The following is a 21,557-nucleotide window of genomic DNA, read 5'->3' as shown; positions in this document are numbered from 1 at the left end:
CATCATCCTCTACCACTAATCAGATTCCCTAAATTAATTTAAGGAGGCTTATGGTTAGCATGGAAATATCCATGCTCACCATGCGTGGATAGAAAGGGGTGGTTTACCACGAGAATTATGTCACATGTTACAATCCATGACCCAAACCACCATTCGCACACCCCACAACCTAACTTAGTAAAATCTAATATCATCATCATACTCAGTAAATCCCATCAATAGCAAAGTTACGGTAGGCTCTGAGGAAGGTAAGATGTAGATTGCCTTACCTCTACTCCGTAGGAATAGAGAGGCTACTTCCAGTGATACCCTCGGCTCGATTTAGTAAAATCTAATATGAATCATTAAAATATAATAACATTTATGTCATTTTATAAATAAATATAGTTATATATTTTATTAAAATTAAGAGTAACATCTATCGTTCGTTAACTTCCTCCTAACTTATTAGTTATTAGAACTGAAAGAATTATTTTTAAACACAAGATTATAAACCCGTGTATTACACGGAGTTAAAGATAGAAATTATGTAACTTTACAATGCATGCACAAATTTACATAAGTGAATTATTTTTATATATACACCAATTTATATAACTTAGGTATTCTTTTTCTTTGTTGTGAAACAATGAAAGTAGGTGATCCTTTACATTCTGTACAACTTCGTTCGTAGCAAGTATGACTCTATTATGAAAATATTCAGATTATTTGAAATATTAAAGAATAACACTGGTAGTATGGTATTTTATGATATGTTAATAGAAAAGGTAAACTCCTATGCTTTGGTAAAGTTAAAATTGTTATTAGTGGTGATGCAGATGAACATGTATAGCTTGATATTAATTGTTTTTTGAATTTTGAAATTCTGATACGCATTTTGATAATAGATCCCGAAATTAGGTTTTTTGAATTTTGAAATTCTGATATGCGTTTTGATAATAGATCCCGAAATTAGAGTCCTAGATGTAAAGGTGGAGATGTACTCTGATTGATCGTACATGTAAATTACCAAAATTGGGGACAAGAGAACATAATTATTTTCATAATTTATTATTGAAGCTGTTTAATTTAATTTAAAATTGAAACTGTTTATCATATAGAGTATTTTACTTATCATGTAGAGTATTTAAAATTGCTTATTGAATTCAATATATCATTTAATTCAATTACAATTTATTTAAACACTATTTATTTAATTAAGATAAATAAAGCATCTATATAGTATTTATTTAATTCATATATTTAAATAAATAAGTAGAGTATGATACAACATCTAAAGTAAAACAAAATATATAACGAATTATTCAAATTGTTTATATGATTATCTTTTGTTATGATAAATATCTATTATGTTTAATATCTGCCATAACATTTAAACATAATATTTACTTTAATATTTACCATAATCATAATCTTTTTCTATTATGTCATGTAACACCCCAAAACCCGCATGCTTAATTCATGATTATAATTTATGTTATGAAGTGGTTTAACTGGTTATAGATAACTTAGTTAGAGTATTAGCCAAATAGTGGGGAATGAAGTTTGTAACAATTACAGAAGAGTAACAAACTTGAGGGAGTAAATGTGGTGGAATGGAATTAAGTTTTATATAAAACAGGGTTCTAGTATGTGTGTAGTGTGTCGTGTATAGAGAGAAAGGAAAAAAGGGAAGAGGTGAAAACCTCTCAAAAGCAAGAAGGAAAATTCAAAAAATTGGAAAGGAGGGGCTTGATATTCAAGATGCATGAACCAAGTATTAGTATCATCTGGCCTTAAAAATCATGTGGTAAGTTGTAGATTCTTACTTGGTGATGTTGCATGAAATGGGTTATGATCAAATCCGTGAACTAGTATGAACTTAAGCATGATTTAGTATTAGAATCACTAAATAGAACTTGTTTTGTGTATAACTTTGAGTAATTTCATGTTTTGAAGTGGAACCCATTTTACATGATAAAGATGGCGACATGGGTATGTCAACCATGTCTAATCCTTATATAAATTTGATGAATTATGTAGTGTTAGATGCATAATTGTTAGTAAGGTTGAAGTAACAAAACTACAGTGTTTCATTCCATTTAATATTGTGAAATTTAATTGAAGCATAGATGTATTGATGAAGTGAATGCAAGAAGTAGGAATGAAAGCATGAAATACTTGTACATTGTGCTTAGATAGTAGTACGCACACCAAGTGCTTGATGAAAATTTAAATGACATTAATATGTGTAAGTATACAAGTAGTGGATAAATATGCATAGAAAGTGATAATGTTGTATTTCATAGTAAACTAACACGAGGAATGTGCTGTTAAATGGAGTTCATATGGAAATTGAGATTTATTAGTATGACACATTAGGAACTTGTACATTCTGTTTGAATGGTATGATCTTTACCACATGTTTGAGTAATTGCCTGATTACGATTAAAAAGTAAATGTGAAGTGTATAAGATTCTAGAAAGGGGTAATGTTGGAATGATGTTGGGATAGCTAAGTTTGGGTCATGCAATAATTGAATAATCATAGAAATGTTAGCATGAATGAAAATGATCGTTCATGTTTATGTATGTAACCAGGTGATCATGTGATTATATGTGTGTTACTACATGAGTATGAAATGTATATGATGTCCGTAGTATAATCTACTATAATGATGTGGATGTATGAGATTAAGTTGATAATTCATATGATAGACAATTGACTTTCTGAAAGTCAACTATGCATATATAGCATAGTAAGGCATTTTGTCACAAATGTTATGTTAGGGAAATCATTAGGTACATGGTATATCAATATTTGTTATATGTGATGACACGAACAATTATGTGGAATGAAAGATGCGATTTCTAGCTTATACATTGTGTTGTTGGAATTTGACTAGTAAAGGTCAATGTAGGATATGAATGTGAAATGAATGACATTTAGAATGTGTGTGTATGCTAATAATGTGCTAACCATAATGACATGAAAGTATAGGATAATGTAAGGTGGGTGGAAGCATGGAAGGCTAACGAAAAGGATACGAGGAAGCATGTACGAAATGTGCGCTCGAGGTAAGTGATTCTCGAAATTCACTTCTTATATTATAAAGAGTAAACTACCATTTTGGCCCCTGAGGTTTGGTCACTTTTGCCACTTTAGTCCAAAACTCAAACTTTTTACATCTGGGTCCCTGTGGTTTCAGTTTTATTGCCATTTTAGTCCAAAAATAAAATCAGATCATATTTTTCTTATAAAATACTGCAATTTTGTCCTTTTCCACAGGAGCAAATCAAGTCGTATTTATCTTATAAAATCTGGTATTTATTTATAAAAAAGAAATAACCATTTTGCTCCTGAGGAAAAGGACAAAATAACAGGATTTTATAAGACAAATATTACCTGATTTCATTTTTGGACCAAAATGGCAATAAAACTGAAACCACAGGGACCCAGATGTAAAAGGTTTGAGTTTTGGACTAAAGTGGCAAAAGTGACCAAACCACAGGGACCAAAATGGCAGTTTACTCTATTATAAATGAAGTTTGGTATGTTGAATATAGGGATCCTTGTAAGGAGATATGGGTAAGGGTAAGTACCAAGGCAAGTATTTGTTGTGGTAAGTCGTATGTAGTCGTCTATGTTGAAATTACACGGTAGAAGTGAACAGGTCAAAATGTAGAAAGTAATGTATCGAAGGATGGAAATTTGATGTCAGGGCATGGGGTTTAGTGTAGGATAATTTTGAGGGCTTGAATTATGTCACTTCACGTTTTCGAACTATCGGGATGTTGGAACGGACAAAAAAACCCATTATTGCGAAAATCAGCGAAGCAACAAACCATGATGTGTCGCCGACGGGCCCTTAAGGCGTCGATGACGTGGCTTGCTGACTTGGTTTTCTCTCGACGCCTTAAACTGTTGTCAATGGTGTTTTCCAGGAGACGCGACGTGTCGGCGTCGCAGCTTTAGGCCGTCGTCGACACAAACTCTAAGTCCAACTACCAATTTTCTTTGTTCCGTATGTCCGATTGACCCAAATCACCTCCCGATGTTCCGTTAAGCTCCCGAAATGCACCTTAACCTTGCCGAAGAGTTTAGGCGAGATGTGATGAGTACGAAACTTGTATATGAGTACGTATGGAAAGGAAATAAGTATGTAAGCTCGTAAGCTTGTACGTAAAAGGTATGATGACGGATGGATAGTATAGAAGAGCACGAATAAGGAGCGTATGTAAGAGTTAGATAAAAGATAAGTATGTATATATATAAATGTGTTGGAAAGTAATATGTACTAATGAATATGTCATGTACATTCGGGGGCGTGGACTCCATACGTATAAGTATAAAGGGTACTAATCATGTTGTTATTGAAAATGAAATGATTTGCAGGTACATTATTGTTGGGCCATTGAAGGATTGACACGGAATTCGTAAAGTATGAAGTTAGAAAGCTAAACAAATGAGATGTATTTAAGAACGGACCGCAATGTGGTCGTTTAATTAAGCACCTTTAGATTATGTTTAAAGTCACCAAGTACTAATAATGCGAATGTATGTGGTGGTTGCAGGTTATACTATATCACACAACATTTCCATGGAATGCAAGGCGATGAAGATCGAGTCACATAATAGATTGTACGAGAGTGTGTAGTTATGTAACTTGATAAATGTATGTCATGTTCTTATTATTTAAAAAAATGGAGAATGTATTTATTGTAAAGAGCCTTTTAAGGTGGTGTTTGTTTTTTCAGATGCAAAAGGTCTGCAGTCTGCGGACCACATCTGCAGGCATCTGCAGGAGAAGAGGTGGACCAAAGGTCTGCAGTCTGCAAGGAGAAGAGGGTTTGTTTTTTTTATTATACATAAACCACTTCTCACACACACCCACCTCTTCTCACACACACCCTCCACAGATCTGCCTTCATCACCACCACCAAGCACCACCGCAAACCCACCACCACCGTCACCACTACACCACCGTCACCACTACACCACCGCCACCACCGTCTGTCTCTCCTCGGCCTCTCTCTCATCTGCCTTCATCTACCACCACAACCACCCACCGCTCCCTCGATCTCCGATTTGGGGTTCGATTTAGGGTTTTTGGATGATCTTCGATTTGGGGGTTTGTTTGAAGATGAAGAACATCAAAACCCACCATCTGCCGTCGTTCGATTTGGGGGTTCCACCACCGCCATAGCACCACCGCCATCACATATCTCTCTCTCTTCTTTCCCTCTCTCCTGCCGCTCCCTCTCTCTCTTGATTCTGTGGTGGGTTTTGACTTGTTGGGAGTTGATTTGTGTTGAAGAGAGAAGAGGGTGGTGGTGGCACAGGAGGTGGTGGCGGCGGAGGAGTGTCGGAGGTGGAGGTGGTGGCGGCAGAGGAGTGTCGGAGGTGGTGGTGGTGGTGGCAGAGGAGGTGGTGGTGGCAGAGGGAGAAGAGGGAGAAGAGGAGAAGAGGTTGGAAGAGGTTGGAAGATGATGGAACATGTCTGCTTGGTGAAGAGGTCTCGCAGACCTTTTTTAATGAAAGGTCTGCGAGAAAACAAACAATTTGCAGCATCCAAACGTCTGCCCGCGTCTGCGCGGCGCAGACATAAGTGGCCAGAAGTACTTCTGGCCAAAAAACAAACAGAACATAAAAGTCTATTCAACATGTTGAAATGAATTAAATAAAAGAAATTTTATAGTTCGTTTTTCCGCTACAACTTTACAGATAAAATATATTAGGGTCTCACATGTCAAGTTAACACTTTATAAACTTTGCTAAAAGTATTGTTTATTACTATATAGTAATAAGTTTTTGAAATATTTACGCAATTGTGATTTTAATTAAAAAAAATGTTTTTGATTTATTATAAAAATAAAACATTTATACAGATACTAGTAGTAATAAAGACATAATAATTTAAAAATGTTGTAAGATCAACAAAGTGAAACATAAATAAATAATTCATAGGTTATCAATTAAAAGGGTTTATGAGAGTATATATAACATATGATACGGTTGGCTAACAACTAAAAAAATAATCAGATAATTGCTTAAACAATAAACAATTTTTTAAAGAGAGAATGTATTATCACCTGTCATTATTTGGAACTGTTTATTATAATGATAATAATATTAGAGGGTAGGGATATGGTAAAAAGTGTCTAAAATGTAAGAAGGTTAAGAAGTGTTTTAAACCATTGGATATTTGATCTAATGGTTGAGATCAATAGGGTATAAAATGTAAATTGTGTTTTAATTAGAAGGACCTTATGTAAAAATTGAAGGGCAATAGTGACTTTTCCAACGTTTCAAATATGGTAACCGTTTCAAAACCCCCATCAACTTCCTAAAGATCAGCGAATTATATGGTAACCGTCATCAATCTCCAAAAAATCAACGAATTTATTCATACTTTATCATAAATAGATCTATAATCAGATTCATGGCGTGGTGTTTTAAAACAACTGGATAAATTGACTATGATTCAGGTCATGGTGTTTTATCTGGAGACATTGTTCATGTCGTGGTGTTTTAAACGCTTATGATTCAAGTCATGGTGTTTTATCTGGAGACATTGTTCATGGCGTAGTGTTTTATCAATAGAAAACGTTCCCAGATTTTAAAACACCATGACTATGATTCAAGTCATGGTGTTTTATCTGGAGACATTGTTCATGGCGTGGTGTTTTAAAACATCTCTGATTCAAGTCATGGTGTTTTATCAGGAGACATTGTTCATGGCGTGGTGTTTTATCAATACAAAAACATCCCCAGATTTTAAAACACCATGACTATGATTCAAGTCATGGTGTTTTATCTGTAGACATTATTCATGGTGTGGTGTTTTAAACATCTATAATTCAAGTCATGGTGTTTTATATGGAGACATTGTATAATCAGATTCATGGCGTGGTGTTTTAAAATAACTGGATAAATTGACTATGATTCAAGTCATGGTGTTTTATCTAGAATCCAGAAAACATTGTATTGTGATTACATCCATGGTGTTTTAACATCTGGACAATCAATACAAAACATTCCCATATTTTAAAACACCATGACCATGATTCAAGTCACGATCAGAAATGAGGATGACGAAGATGAAAGACGATGACGGTGAATGATTTGTGGAGACGAAAGAAATTGGTGACGGTGGTCGGAGATGCAGGTGTGTTCAAATCGGAGAAGATGACGTGAACTGTGATGATGATGACGGAAGGTTAACAAGATGGTCGGAGAAGATGATCTGAATCGAAGATGGATATGAAACGATCAATCCCTAAAAATTCTCATGGCCATTTTTTTTTTCAGTTATATTGTAAATCAATTAAATGACAAAAATGTACAATTACTAATCTATCCTTTTGAATTAATTAAGAGGATGGACACTTGTCATTCCAAGATTATTTCTTACACTTCTTACAAAAGATGAACTTTTTACAGGATCCTTTACCTAATATTAGATATTAATATAATGTGGATGTGATGAGGTTAATGGAAGGTATACTAGGTAATGGTGCGGGGATCATGTTCTAGCTGGACAACTGGGTTTCGAGGTCCCTTTGGCAAGCTATTTTCCAGCATTGTTTGCACTACACAGAGACAAATCTTGCTTGGTTGCTAACTGGGTAGAAGTGGGATCTTACGGTTAGTCGTGGAAATGGAACTGGAGGAGATAGTCGGGTTAGGGTGTCGAAGCTGCTGAGTTGGCTTAGCTGCTGGCTACGTTGGGGAATCCTACTTTGAGCGAAGCTCGAGATGGGTGTAAATGGGTGTTGGACGGATCTGGTAGTACACGGTCAAAAGCGTCAAGGTGTGCCTCCAAAACACAGTATGTTCAGCCTAACTATGTATTTCGTTGGAATTCCTGGGTCCCAGAAAAGGTTGGAATATTGGCATGGAAGGGTGGAACTCAATAGGGTCCTAGAAAGGTGTGTGCTGGCCCAGAGAAACATAAATGTACCGACTACTTTGTGCCTGTTGTGCGAGATGATCCCGGAGACCAGTGAATATCTATTTGTTTCATGTGGTTTCGCTCAGGCGGTTTGGGCAGTAGTTTCACAGTGGGTTAAGCAATCTAAATTCTTCGCATTTGGCGTAATGGATGTATTGGATTTGGAGGTGCATACTAGGGGGTCGACCAAGTATAAAAAGGTTGTGTATGCAATCCGCCTAACGATGTTGTGGTGCATATGGAAGTCGAGCAATGATGTTATTTTAACCAGTGCAACCATTCACTGCAGAAAATTTTCGGAGATATTAAGAGCCTTAGCTTTTTGTGGGTGAAGAGTAGATCCAAGGAGGCAGCTCTGGATTGGGCAATTTGGAATGGTTCAATTTATACAGGGTGGGATGATAGTATGTCTTTAGTTGGGTGGAATGCTGATGTTGCAGTTTATGTGTAATAACCAAGTCCTTTTTGGCTAGTTACCGGCTAGCTTTGTTTGTTTGTTTTATTTAATAACTAGTTTTAAGCACATCGCGTTGCGGCGGGGCGAACACCAATGTCAAACTACTGTCAACGACCACCAACACTAAAGTTGCAGCGTGTTAATGCGAAGAATTAAACCAAAACGTCAAACATATAAAAAATAACTAAGTCGATCTAGGACTCGCACATTATGATGAACCTGTCAAACGGGAAAAATAGACGACGTAAAAACGTTTAACCACACACACACATTGCGTCATGTTAACTCGCAACATTTAGAACAGAAAACGAAAATTTTGTGAAAAATGAAAAGTATAGAGCACAAAAGTTGTGATGTTAAACTGTAAAAGATGAAAAGTTTTGGGGTTAAAAGCAAAAAATCAAATAGTTTTGGGTTATAAATAAAGATGGAAAGTTTTTAGGGTTAAAAGTAAAGAATCAAATAGTTTCGGGTTAAAAGTAAAGAATCAAATAGTTTTGGTTTAAAAGTATAAAAAATGGAAAACTTTTAAAGCATAAGAGACAACACTTCTATGCGTAAAAATGTTGCAAATTATAGCATTGAGTAATGAGTAATGAGTAATTGAGTAATCACTAACGAGTAATGAGTAATTATAGCATTAAGTAATGAGTAATTAGTAATATATGTTTCATTGGACGTTAAAAAAATAGATGAAAAGACAAGAAACAGTCTAAATATGATTCATTAGAATTTAAAAAAATAGATGAAAACACAACAAACTGTCTAACGATAATAGCTCATGTATACATAGTAAACTTTTCTTTTTGGTTTTATCTTTTATGTTTTTTTGTTTAGTAAACTTCAAGATTTTTTACTTTTGTAATAAAACTTTGATTTTGTTATAATTTTCTGACAAAACTTAAATAAGTTTAGTTTTTTATATTAGTTTTTGTTTTATAACTTTTTTTTTCGAGTTTGATCGTCTTTGTTGCTACTTGCCATTGTGTTTGATGGTCACATTTGGTCTCTCGGATTTTTTTAACCCTACGTATGTTTAATACGTGTCGGTATACATTCAACATTGTCTATGTTTTACGTCATATGAATCATGCGGTGTTAAAAGTTCGTGGTTTATGAAAAGACAACTTACTCATTATTGCAAGTTGAATATTAGCATAGTAGGTTTTCAAAATACTATTTACTCGAATGCATTAGTTTAAATAAAAATTATTCATGAACCACACTTTATTGTTGTCTTATACTTGTTACTATAAAACTTAATACATTTTATTGTTGTTTTATATCTTTTATATACAGTATATTACTCTATTCTCACAGTTCTATGAAAGAAACAGATCCTTAGATAGGAGTAGTATTGGATAAATAAACATAATTCATTATTTTGCGATTTATGATATCTAACTTTTTATATATCTTTTTACTACTGAATTTGAGACCAACAATCCTCAATGAACTTACAAACTGATATATAAGATGAACCATTTTCACGTATTGCCTTTTCCGCACCTTTCTTTAACATGTCTACATTGATTTTCATTACTTTTACTTCTTCACCCTCCACTAAATCCATGACCATCCTAGCAACATCCTCCCTCCCCACCACTTTCTTCGTCGGCAACACCTCCGGCCTCACCGCCACCTTCAGCTCCTCCGTCAACATGGCAGCATTCATCTTCTGCTCTGCATACAATGGCCATGCAATCATCGGCACTCCATTCGTAACACTCTCTAACGTTGAGTTCCATCCACAATGTGTCAAAAACCCTGCAACAGACGTGTGGTTCAAAATCTCCACCTGTGGGGCCCATGATGACACCACAAGCCCAACTTTTTGGGTTCGCGTCAAAAACCCTTCCGGAAGATAATCACATGTAGCATCTGATTGACCAGCTTTGAAAAAAGATCCATCGGGCACATGTCCGGTCGGTGGCCGCACCACCCAAACAAATCTTTGTCGGCTTAGCTCCAAACCCCAAGCCAACTCATTTATTTGCTCGGCTGATATCGTCCCTCCGCTTCCAAACGACACGTATATAACCGACCGCTCTGGTTGTTTGTCGAGCCACTCAACAACCTCACCCTTTAACGCGTCCGGTTCATATCTTTTGTTTACCGGTCCAACTGTGTAAACCGGTTTGTATTTCACCACGGACCGTAAAATCTCATTGGTTCGTAGTGCGTTAAGAGTTTGAGGTTCAAGATCTTCCCACGTGTTAATCAACATTCCATCTGCCAAAGTTACACCAACTGCTAGGTTTAGGTAAACGTCATAGTTTTCATCATCCCGGTTCAGCATGGCATCGAAAACCTCGTCCGGTCGTACTGGTCTACAGCCGGGTATCTCCAACGGCTCTTTCTGGTCAACATATTGACCCACCACTTGCTTATCAAGCACCGGAGAGTAAGTGAAGAGTGCGGTGAACCATGCGTTGCCAGTTACGAACACGTACTTCGGTATCCCCAGTTCTTCCGCAACGGCCCACGACTCGTTGGAAAAAATATCACCAACGAAGACGTGGGGACGTGAGTTCATTGCGGAGATAGTGGCACGGATGGCGGGAATTGTTTCCCGCATCATGACGCAAAGTTGCGTGACAACGTTGGCGTTGCGTGGAGCGACAGCGGAGATGTCAGCAGCCGGGATTTGGATGACGGAAAGGTGGGTGGTGAAGGAAGTAATGAGTTGGGATAGGTATTGTGGGATGGTGGCAGTGGCGGTGACGGCTAGGACGGTGACACGGAGGTTTGGTGGGTGGCAAGACGGTGGCCGAGTAATAATATTGGGAGTAAATGGCCAACGCCGGGACTTGCAAGCATTGCTACGTGAAGTTGTTTGGTGGCCATTTTTGATAATAGGATGAATAAGTTTTGTGGAAATGTTTTGTCGATCTACGTTATATATAGTACTCTATTTATGAAGGAGAAAATTGTTTAGTTCAACTTAAAATATCAACGTTTCATAAATTCGTAATAACATGAATCTTCTCCTCATTGTTAATATGCAATTAATTCATCTTTAACTATACATTAAGCTTACACTATATGATCTTTCATATCTTGAAATTCTATTTGTTATAGACTGAAATTTTCCAACATATTATATAGATATTGAAAAAAAAAACCATCAACTTAAATGTTAGCAGTGATGGCATTATAATATATCATAAATGAATATTAACTTTTTTTTTTTTTTTGATAAAAGGCGGAATATTATTGAACCTGAGCAAGCTGCTCAAGGAGAAAAAACAGTACATGGGAAAAAAAAGAAAATAAATAACAGAGGAGATACAACCTCAGTCATGTGTTACATGATCTGATATATTACCATATGAACCTAAACTCCCTCCAATTCATCCATTCTAATTTCAGTTTTGCCGCCCTTGAACTTAGCCACAGAAACGACAGTGCTTTTACCTCCCCCATCATCTTCGATAACTGACAAGCTTTGTTGTTGAAGATTTTGTCATTGCGTGCTTTCCACAACGACCAGCAACCCGTAGCCGAGATCATGTAAACCGCCTATTGCTTATTCCCCTCCATCTGCAGATTGTTGATGTAGTCTAACAGCTCAACCACACTTAATAAATATTAACTATACAGGTAATTGTTGTGTTTATATCAAATGAATATTAACTATACAGGTAAGTTCAACGACTCTTTACAACATATATTTCTTTGCAAAAGATATTATTTGCATGTTCCTAGCGTGATAAGTAACGGTTATATCAAATTTGCCTTGAGTTTTATTCACTGGCGGACCTAGAAATTCTTTTCTGAAAATGCGAAAAAAAATTAAAAAATTTTAGATCCCTAGCTATATAAAAAAAATCAGTTCATAACGAGTCGGATCGGATCAGGTCGGGTCATGTAAAACATGTAAACATAAACAAACAAAGTTTCGTAGGTCGGATCAAATCGGGTCGAGTTGGGTCAATTTCAATTTTGAAACAATCAATGTTGTTTGGTATAGAGAAAACAATGTGGTTTGGAATTGTTTGTATTGAAATTGTATTGTACAAAAAATAGGGTTATACAAAGATGGTGTTTATATAGTCCAACATATTACACACTAGTCCATATACTATTTGTTTCCTTATTTCCGACAATCAAACCATATTTCTTAACTTCCTATTACATTAACAAACAAAGTTCCAAGTAAAATAGTAAACAATATAAGTAAAAAAACCCTCACAAGTAACTAAAGTAACAACAAAAAAACATCAGAATTCAAACCCTACCTACCCTACCAACTTCTATTTACCTTAACCATTAAATAAAACAACAAAAAAACTTATCTAAGACATAGCTTAATCTTTAATTAGAAAAATCCGACAAAAAAAAGTAGTACAACGCATTTCCTCTTGAGAAATCGCGCCATAACTTCTCTATTCATGGTTCTTATCACATATAAATCGCTCCATAAGTTCATAAAACAACACTAAACACTTAAACAAAATAAATAATAATGTTCAACCAATACCATAGACTATAATTTTCAATTTTAATTTTCAAATATTCAAGCCCTAGTTTTAAATGTTGATTAGTAATCATATAAACAAACAAAACTTACACTACAAGAATTTTGAGCTTTAGTGGCGACAGTATTAGTGGCGACTGCTAATATGTCGTCGCTAAAGGTGGATCCGTGTCATGGGACCATTAACCGCTTATTGGCCGTTGGATGAAGACCTGATCCAACGATCTGGGAAATATCTCATTTGAGTTGCCACTAAAGGGTTTTAAGCGGGATAAAGTCCTTATCCATTCCCTTTCCCTCCATTCTACCCTACACATCTCCACTCACCATCTCCAGAGCCCTAATATGGTTCCAAGTTAGGGTTTCTGGTGTTTGTGAGCCCCGTTCCAAGCTGTGCTCCGTCCACCCCACTCAAAACACTAAAGATTCCGGCCGCCTCCACTCAATTTCTACCACCTCCGGCGACATACACAGTTAGGGTTCTTTATATCGTTGTTTATTTTAGTTATATAGTTATATTTCTTGATTTTTTATAGTGTTTGTAGGTCACCTCCACTAAAATGCAACCACTTCCGGTCATCTCTGCTGAAATCCGGTCACCTCTACTGAAATCCGGCCATCTCCACTGAAATCCGATCACCTCTACTGAAATCCAGCCATCTCCACTGAAATCTGGTCACCTCTGGTTAGTTCTTTTCAATCTCTCTTTTAATTTCTTAATTTTGTGTAGTATAGAATCACTACAAGAAAATGAAGCTAGGGTAACCCCTAAAAAATGTTGCATTAAGCCTTGAAAAAGTTGCATTAGGCCTAATGCAACTTTTTATTGGGGGCTGCATTAGAAGCAGTTGCATTAGATATAATGCAACTTTTTTAGGGCCTAATGCAACTTTTTTCTTAAGTGTTGCTTTTAGTATACAAGTGCAACTTTTTTTCTATGCAACTTTTATAATACTCAAATGCAACTTTTTTTATATTTTAGTTACAAAAATGTAACCTTTTTTTCACCCAAATGCAACTTTTTATACACGTAAATGCAACCTTCAATATGGTTTAGTTACAAAAATGTAACCCTTTTTTAGAGTTAATGCAACTATTATTTTCTTTTTATTAGAAAAAAATGCAACCTTTTTTTACGCTAAATGCAACATTTTTTTTACCAATTTTAGTTACAACTAATGCAACTTTTTATACCCAAATGCAACTTTGTACTATAAATTTTATTGCTATTATTCGATATACATTGAATCGCAATTACACTAGAACAAATAATGACAAATATCATTGATAGAGAAATAGTGTACTTTAACATACTTGTTCAAACATAAATAACAATGTGTTCAACACAAAGTTTCAATACAATACTAAAAAGAAACAGAAACATTCTACTCATCTCGATCTCCAACAGACAGTCGTTTCATAACTTTCTGCATCATAGCTTCCAAGTTTTGTCGTTGTCTGTCAATGTCTTTTTGCATAGCTTCCAGCTCAACCTTTTTTTTTCATGATCTTCTTCAATCTCTTTACCATAGAATAACTTCAAGCTATCATAATTATGAAAGTTCATCTCCCTAACCAACCCTACATCTAACGAAAGGTGAGTCGCACGTGTTCTATAATCGCTTCAGCTATATATGATCCTTGCACTTCTCCTGGGGCCCGCATTGCGGATTTACAAGAATTGTTGGTTTTACATAGTATAATGTCAAATGACAAGGCACCAAAATTGTATTTCTTGAGTGAACCAACGAAATTCCATGGTATTATAAGGCTAACATCTATTGACATCCCAGCATTGATTAAAACATCTAGATGTAGGGCTGTGATTTTCCCCTTAGATTTGAATCCAATCGTGTAATTTATCTTCATTGGATGTCTTCTTCCTGCTCCTGCCAATATCATGTCGGTTTTTCGATTTACATATGTTCTTACAGGACGGCGTAGTTTGTAAGCTGCAAGTGCGCATGCTGCCGCAACCTATATTATCAATATTCGTAACAAAACGCAAAATTATTATAACGAAAAACTGGTAGTATAAATGTATAATAATTGATACTCATGGGCATAGCTTTAATAGCCTTTCCACCAAAACCGCCACCAACTCGTCGTGTAATCACACGAACATTGTGTTCGGGAATATTAAGACACCGGGAAATGATACTTTGTACCGATTCAGGGACCTGACTGGAACTATAAACCACCATGCAGTTGTCTTCATCCGGGACAACTAATGCTGTTTGTGATTCCATATAGAAATAGTATTGTCATGGAAGTTTGATCTGAATAGCAATTACAAATAAAGAAGTGAATAATTAAAGAGAATAATGCCCCCAAAAAAAATATACTTTTAGTTAAAATACCTCAGCAGAGTGAATTTGGTGATCAGATTCAGCCATTCCCTTTGAGAAGTCACCAACTAGTGATGGGGTTAAGAATGATGGGACTTCAAAAAGCTCGACTTCTCGACTGCTTGTTCAACGGTTAATATAGGTGAAAGTGTTGTGCAATAAGAAGTACTTACTACTCAGGAGTCATGGCTGTGGATTATGGTCGGAAAAACACCACCGAAAGTTATATGATACACTAATACACAATACTTATCAAATATTTTATTTGTCGGAATTTTGAAGAATTTAAATATATAATAAAAACTAAAAACATTAATGAACTATCGAACATAAACGGACACGTTACCGAACGTTCGCGAACATAAATGAACAAACGCGACCTATGTTCATGTTTGTTCATTTAACTAAACAAACAAAATTTATTGTCCGCGTTCGTCCGTTTAGTAAACGAACGAACACAAACGAACTTCCCACCAAACAGTTCGTGAACTGTTCGCTGAACGTTCGTACATCATGTTGCATCAACATACATATATTTTGAAGCAATGATAATAGAAAATTGAAACAGATAATGGACCTCCTTTTCACTTCCGTAATTAATACTACTGCCATCTTGCCCTATCATCAAAATATTCTAAAGGTGCTCCATTTAGGTGTTACACTTCATCTCATAAATTAGCATGAACTTTAAACGGAAAGCGTAGTTAAACTCATACGAATAAGAATGATATCTTAAAATAGTAATATCTAGTTTTGAAGAGCGTAATTTATATAGGATCCACGGCACTTACAGCAAACCGCAAAAGCAGACAAGACTCTCCGACACCCGAATCTCCAATGAGCAAAAGCTTGAATAGGTAGTCACTGCGAAAGATGACGATGGCAGTAAATAAACGAATTGATTGAAGCCACAAGTAGTAAGTTAATGCAAAAGCAAAACCACAAATTTAAAGACATTATTAAAGTATACATTGTAATTACGGATAAACGACAAATCCAAAGGCATTATTTCAAGTCGACGTTGTAATCATGAATATATATACGAATCTTGGAACCATGTGAGTGAAACGATATTATAAGCACTTGAACTAATCATCACTTATAAACTCTCGTTCCAATAGAAGATCAACAAGAGAAGGTTATAACTTAATAATTACGTGTGTCATATCCTTTTTTAACGAAGTTTAAACAATTAACATATGCTGAAAGTTTTGTCCTTTTAATCCAATTAGAAAACAATGAAATATCATACTTATATATAATAAAACTCTCATTATATATTTTTAATGGTACAGTGTTTGCCTAAATATCAACCATTGTCCCTCATTTGTATACTCTCTCCCTCTCTCGTTGATTTTCTGAATGAAAGATCTTAACAAACTTATCAAGCCATTACATCAATAGAAAAGGCCACAGCCTAAAGTACATAAACAATAAATTCTCAATTTTTACCACTAACAGCTGCTGCCTGCCAGTATGATTTACCGAAAAAAAACCAACTAGACTTAAAGTAAACCGTCAACTTTTCGATCAACACATTAACACATCATCATCTGATATGATAATTATCATCCTTTTTTGAGTAACAGCTAACTAAACCTACTCCCATACTCTATAACATCTTCACCCAATTCAATTCCACAACTTTCACGAATAATTATGATCAAAACTATGCCTATATTTCTAAATCTTATGTGATCTACCCTCCCTATATCCCGATCCAACAACAATCAAACATAAGCACAACAATAAAAAAAAATCAAAACCCTAACTTACCCATCACACAAAAATCCCAAATCCAAACATCCAAATCAGATCAACAAATCAAGATCCAATTATACGAACCCACTAACTAACGAACAACAGGTATGAGATTACAACAAGAATTCCGGTGATACCCACATAAGATCCGATCGAAAAAAAAATTAGTGAAAGTGTTGTGCAATAAGTACTTACTACTCAGGAGTCATGGCTGTGGATTATGGTCGGAAAAACACCACCGAAAGTTGTGGATCGCAGCCGGTGTGAAGCTCCAATGAGAGAGAGAGAATTGGGGGACACGTACTTACTACTCAAGTTGAGATGGATGAATTGGGGACCTAAAATTTAGGTTAATGGGAGTGAGAATTAATTTCTTGGGGGGAAATCAAAATTGGGGAGGGAACTTTTTTTGAAGGATTCAAAATCCGATCTTCTTATTTTGCTAATTTTTCACAAATTGATGGTAATATTAAATGGAAAAATAAAAGTTTTAAAGGGAAAATAGAAATTTTAAAAGGAATTGCTCAACCTTTTTGTTGTCGATCATAGTGGTTCACATTTATACATGGGTGTATATGATCATCATGTGTTTTTAGGAGTTGAATTGTTGATTAAATTCATAGTTAAATTTTCTTTTTTTAAATTATTTATGGTCAAAATGGTTACTCATATTAAATATAATTAAATAAAAAAATCCTTTAAATGCCCTTGATGCTATTCACAAAGTTTGTCTATTAATAATAGAGTTTCATAGTTAAATTTTCTTTTTTTTTTTTAAATTATTTATGGTCAAAATGGTTACTCATATTAAATATAATTAAATAAAAAATCCCTTAAATGCCCTTGATACTATTCACAAAGTTTCTCTATTAATAATAAAGTAATAGTAGAGTAATGGTGCAAATGAGTCGAGCGGCTCGCGAGCCGAGCTCGAGATTAAGATTGAGAAACTATCAATGAGCCAAGCTCGAGGCTCGAACCGAGCCGAGCTCAAGCTTCATATGTTACGCGAATCGGGCTTGACTCGGCTCGTTTGCACCCTACTAAAACATTTGGAACAATCATGCGGATTTCAAAATTTAAGCAATATGTCAGAATTGAACAAACAATTTTGGTCCATGTGTATTTCTTGAACAATAATCAAAGAAACGAGTATGAAATCACAGGGTAAGTATTAAAATAAATCTGATGATGAGTTCTAAAGGGTGAGATAAAGTAATAATTCAACAGTTATATCCACTATTATATTATCTACAACACCAATAGAATACTAATCATTAGACCTGGTAAACGGGTCGGGTCATGAGTCAAAACGAGTTCAGATCAAAACGGGTCAATTATAAAAAAGGGTTGTTTTGATTCGGGTCGAAACGGGTCCGGGTCAGAATGGGTCCGGGTCAGAATGGGTCCGGGTCAGAACGGGTTTCGGGTCGGGACGGGTCCGGGTCAACCGATTTTTTACTGTAGTGGGCCTTCGACGGTGGATTTTCCATGGAACTAAAGCTAGTGGGCTTGGGCTACCCAGTATTGTCTACAGTCGTGGGCGTATGGGGTCACCTTTTGCCATTGGGTTACCCCGGATAGCCAGGCTTTTATTCCATTGGCTTTGGTTGTGAAAGTTTGCGGGTAAATAAATAATTACATTAAAATATATAACACCACGTGTATGTTTGGACGCACCATTTTAAAATAATAGTGGCGTTTAGTTTTAACAATACAACTTTTAAAGCAGTATAGTTGCATTTTAATTTTAACAATGCAACCCTTTTAGTTAAGAGTTGCATTTACATTTTCTTAGTGCAACCTTTCTAATAAAAGTTGCAAATTTCAATAAAATTTGCAACCTTTCAAGAAAAAGGTTGCACTTTTTAGTTAAATTTGCAACTTTTTAGTAAAGAAATTGCATTATATCTTCTAATGCAACATTTATGTTTAACGAAGTTGCATTAGAGTCAGATGCAACTCATTTAAAAAAGGTTGCTTACAAAAAGTTGCACTAGGCCTATTTTCTAGTAGTGAATGAATCTTTAATATAAGTTGAGTGGTGTATGGTGTGATATATAGAAGCTTCAGCTGTGCAAATGTTCCTTAGGATATTCATATAATTCTGACAAATGAGTGGAATAGAAACTGCATTATTTGATACTTAACTTGTTAAATCATTAAAAAGAGATTCCTAAATATAACGAATATCAATTAAAATACAAGATTTAGACTCTGTGCGCATAGAATTTGGCAGGTAAATATATATAATTTAGAGCTATTGAGAGTTTCCAAAGTCCACATTTACAAGGCTTTTTGTAAACTTACACCACCATCATCAAGCAACAAGTTGCTCAATACCTCCACACATCCTTACAAGTGACGCTAGAGTACAGTAATGCAGCAGCGGCGACTGCACCGCACGCACGCCTCAACAAGTATTCATGTTGCTGTGTAATTTGTAGTCATAGTTTGTAGGCTATTGTAATTTGTAGGGGTCACACTGACCAGGTATTCATGTTGCTGTGAGATTAGATGAAACAACAACGTGATTGAGAATATGAAAGGGAAAGGGGGCATGATAGGCATTGGTACGCATTAACTATTACTATAGTCTATACACTTGTGTGGTGATTGATGTTATGATTATACAGAAGATTGAAATAGAGAAAGGGTAGAACATGGCTTGTTTTAAAGATGTAGACTGTTAATTTATGAGTCATAAATTGTGACAAATAAGGTTAGTTGCACACAAAGTTATGGTTTTTCTTTTGTGATATTTTTTTGTTGTTAAAAAAAAGTTGTATTTAAAATTATCCAAATGCATAAATTACTTTACTAATAAAAATGAACAAAAGGTCAACTGGATAGATTTCTAGCATAAAAAATGCCATTATCAGAAAATGAAAACCAACAGATCCGTTCATTTTTTATACAAATGAAAACCACTAGATAGTTTCACTCACTTTACTTCATTATAGTTGTAACGTATTAGTAGTCTAGCACTTGTGCCGGTTGACATTTGTATCATCATCATCATGGACTCACGGGGTATCAAGGACATAGTCACCTAATTCGCGGTTCGCTCCGGTTCGGGTACGCGGTTCGGGTTCGCGATTCGCTAGTTGGGACGAATTCGGTTCGCAGCGGGGTAGATTCATTTCGGTACGATTCGGTACGGCGTACCATTCCGTCCGGTTTAGTAAACACAAACTAAAACAAAAATTACTAATTTCATAAATCCAAATGATCAAAATCCAATATTCATATTAGCAAAGAGAAAACATAACCATAAAGTTTCAAAGCTGTTATACAGTTGTTTTTATAATACATAGACTGTTTCAAAGCTGTTAGTTTTTTTTTATAATACAAAGAGATGATACATAGACTGAATATAACAAAGCTGTAGTAATTCATGATCAACAACTTTATAATAAGTCAGAAAATCTGTTTTTTTATCAACATGTAGACTGTTTTAGTTTTTTATTTTTGCTATTAACAACAACTAGCAGCATGTAGTAATGAAGTTCATGATCAGCAGCTTTATAAGAAGAACTATTAGAGCATATGTAGTAATGAAGTTCATGATCAGCAGCTTTATAAAAAGAACTATCAGAGCATATGTAGTAATGAAGTTCATGATCGGTAACAAAACTATCAACTATTTCTGTTTTTTATTTTAACTAAATGAACTAATGATTATGAAAGAAGAGAACGTGAACAAGAATTTCTTACCAACACCCATGTACGTATTGACCCTAAAAATTCGCTATTAGGGCAAATGAAATTCAGTGAATTGAAAAAGGAAATTCAATGAATTGATGCTGGAAATTCACAGAATTGAATAGCATGATGCACTGAATTGATGGAGCGAATTCGCGAATTGGAACCGTATTATACGCATACGAATTACGTATGGTACAAAACGTAAACTATCCTTTTTTTTTTGAACGACCAACAAACTCAATCCCGAGTACTCTTGGGGCACCCACTGGACAAACGGAGTACTCCGAGAGTAACCTGAGTCCACCACCAATTCCGGGGAAAACCCGGTAACCCACCCGCCCGTAGGCAGGACGGTGAAATTACCGGGAAAACCCGTTTGGCTCAAGGATCCAACCCAGGTTTCCCTGTGTCTCCTATCATTGCCCACCAATGCCTCACTCTGCACCAAGTGGGAGTCGAACCTGCATCTCTCAAGAGAAATGCAAGCCCCCACCACTTGATCTAGAGATCATTGGCTATTTTAGTTTAGAAACTAGCCTATTGTATATGTTGGTTGCTTTACTTGGTAGTTTAATAAATTTGGTATATATAATGTTGTAGGCACTATTCCAGAGTTGGTTCGAAAACCCGGATTTTAGAAATGAACTTCAAAACTTTTTGAGTTCAAGTTACCCGACAAAGTTTGGAAGCGAAGATGTTGATGGTGAAGAAGCGGATGATGGCAGCGATGATGACATGGATATGATTTAAAATTATGGCATTTTAGATGTTAAGTAGGTTTATGACGTATTAGTGACTTAAAACGAATTCGGATTGTGACGTTTATGTAGTTTACGCTTATGTAGTTTATGCTTATGTAGTTTATGTTTG

At 35.5% G+C, this 21,557-nt stretch overlaps 1 protein-coding gene, 1 long non-coding RNA gene and 1 pseudogene across 5 annotated transcripts; 1 reads left to right on the top strand and 2 right to left on the bottom strand.

The window, feature by feature from the left end:
* Positions 1–9,753: 9,753 nt before the first annotated feature.
* On the bottom strand, positions 9,754–11,255 carry LOC110869051 (annotated as a pseudogene).
* A 2,124-nt stretch (positions 11,256–13,379) lies between these two features.
* Positions 13,380–21,557, top strand: LOC110869054. The gene is made up of 2 exons (XR_002552910.2): positions 13,380–13,555; positions 21,288–21,557. It is a non-coding gene; the product is annotated as an uncharacterized LOC110869054 (long non-coding RNA).
* Positions 14,131–17,528, bottom strand: LOC110869053 (probable aldehyde oxidase 3). 4 transcript variants are annotated; one of them, XR_002552909.2, is made up of 4 exons: positions 17,175–17,525; positions 16,010–16,082; positions 15,231–15,336; positions 14,131–15,149 (listed from the first exon to the last, which is right to left on the bottom strand). XR_002552909.2 is itself a non-coding variant. In XM_022118349.2 (3 exons), the coding sequence occupies exons 1-3, from the start codon at positions 17,186–17,188 to the stop codon at positions 14,458–14,460; spliced, it is 477 nt and encodes a 158-aa protein (XP_021974041.1). In that variant the 5' UTR covers positions 17,189–17,524; the 3' UTR covers positions 14,172–14,457. The 4 variants fall into 4 exon arrangements, 1 of the variants encoding a protein (XP_021974041.1); XR_004863563.1 differs by having other exon boundaries at positions 14,172–15,149; positions 15,231–15,407; positions 17,175–17,524; XR_004863562.1 differs by having other exon boundaries at positions 14,172–15,149; positions 15,231–16,082; positions 17,175–17,528.

Source organism: Helianthus annuus, chromosome 7 (genome assembly GCF_002127325.2).
Source record: "Helianthus annuus cultivar XRQ/B chromosome 7, HanXRQr2.0-SUNRISE, whole genome shotgun sequence".
NCBI lineage: Eukaryota > Viridiplantae > Streptophyta > Magnoliopsida > Asterales > Asteraceae > Helianthus > Helianthus annuus.
The sequence above is the reverse complement of the archived record's forward strand: the minus strand, read 5'-3'. Positions and strand labels throughout refer to the sequence as shown.

Excerpts from the sequence above, each read along its gene's own strand:
- LOC110869053 (XM_022118349.2), bottom strand. Across the intron at positions 14,848-16,009 it reads GTCTGCTTTTGCGGTTTGCT|GTTGCGGCAGCATGCGCACT; the intron begins GTAAGTGCCGTG and ends TTGATAATATAG.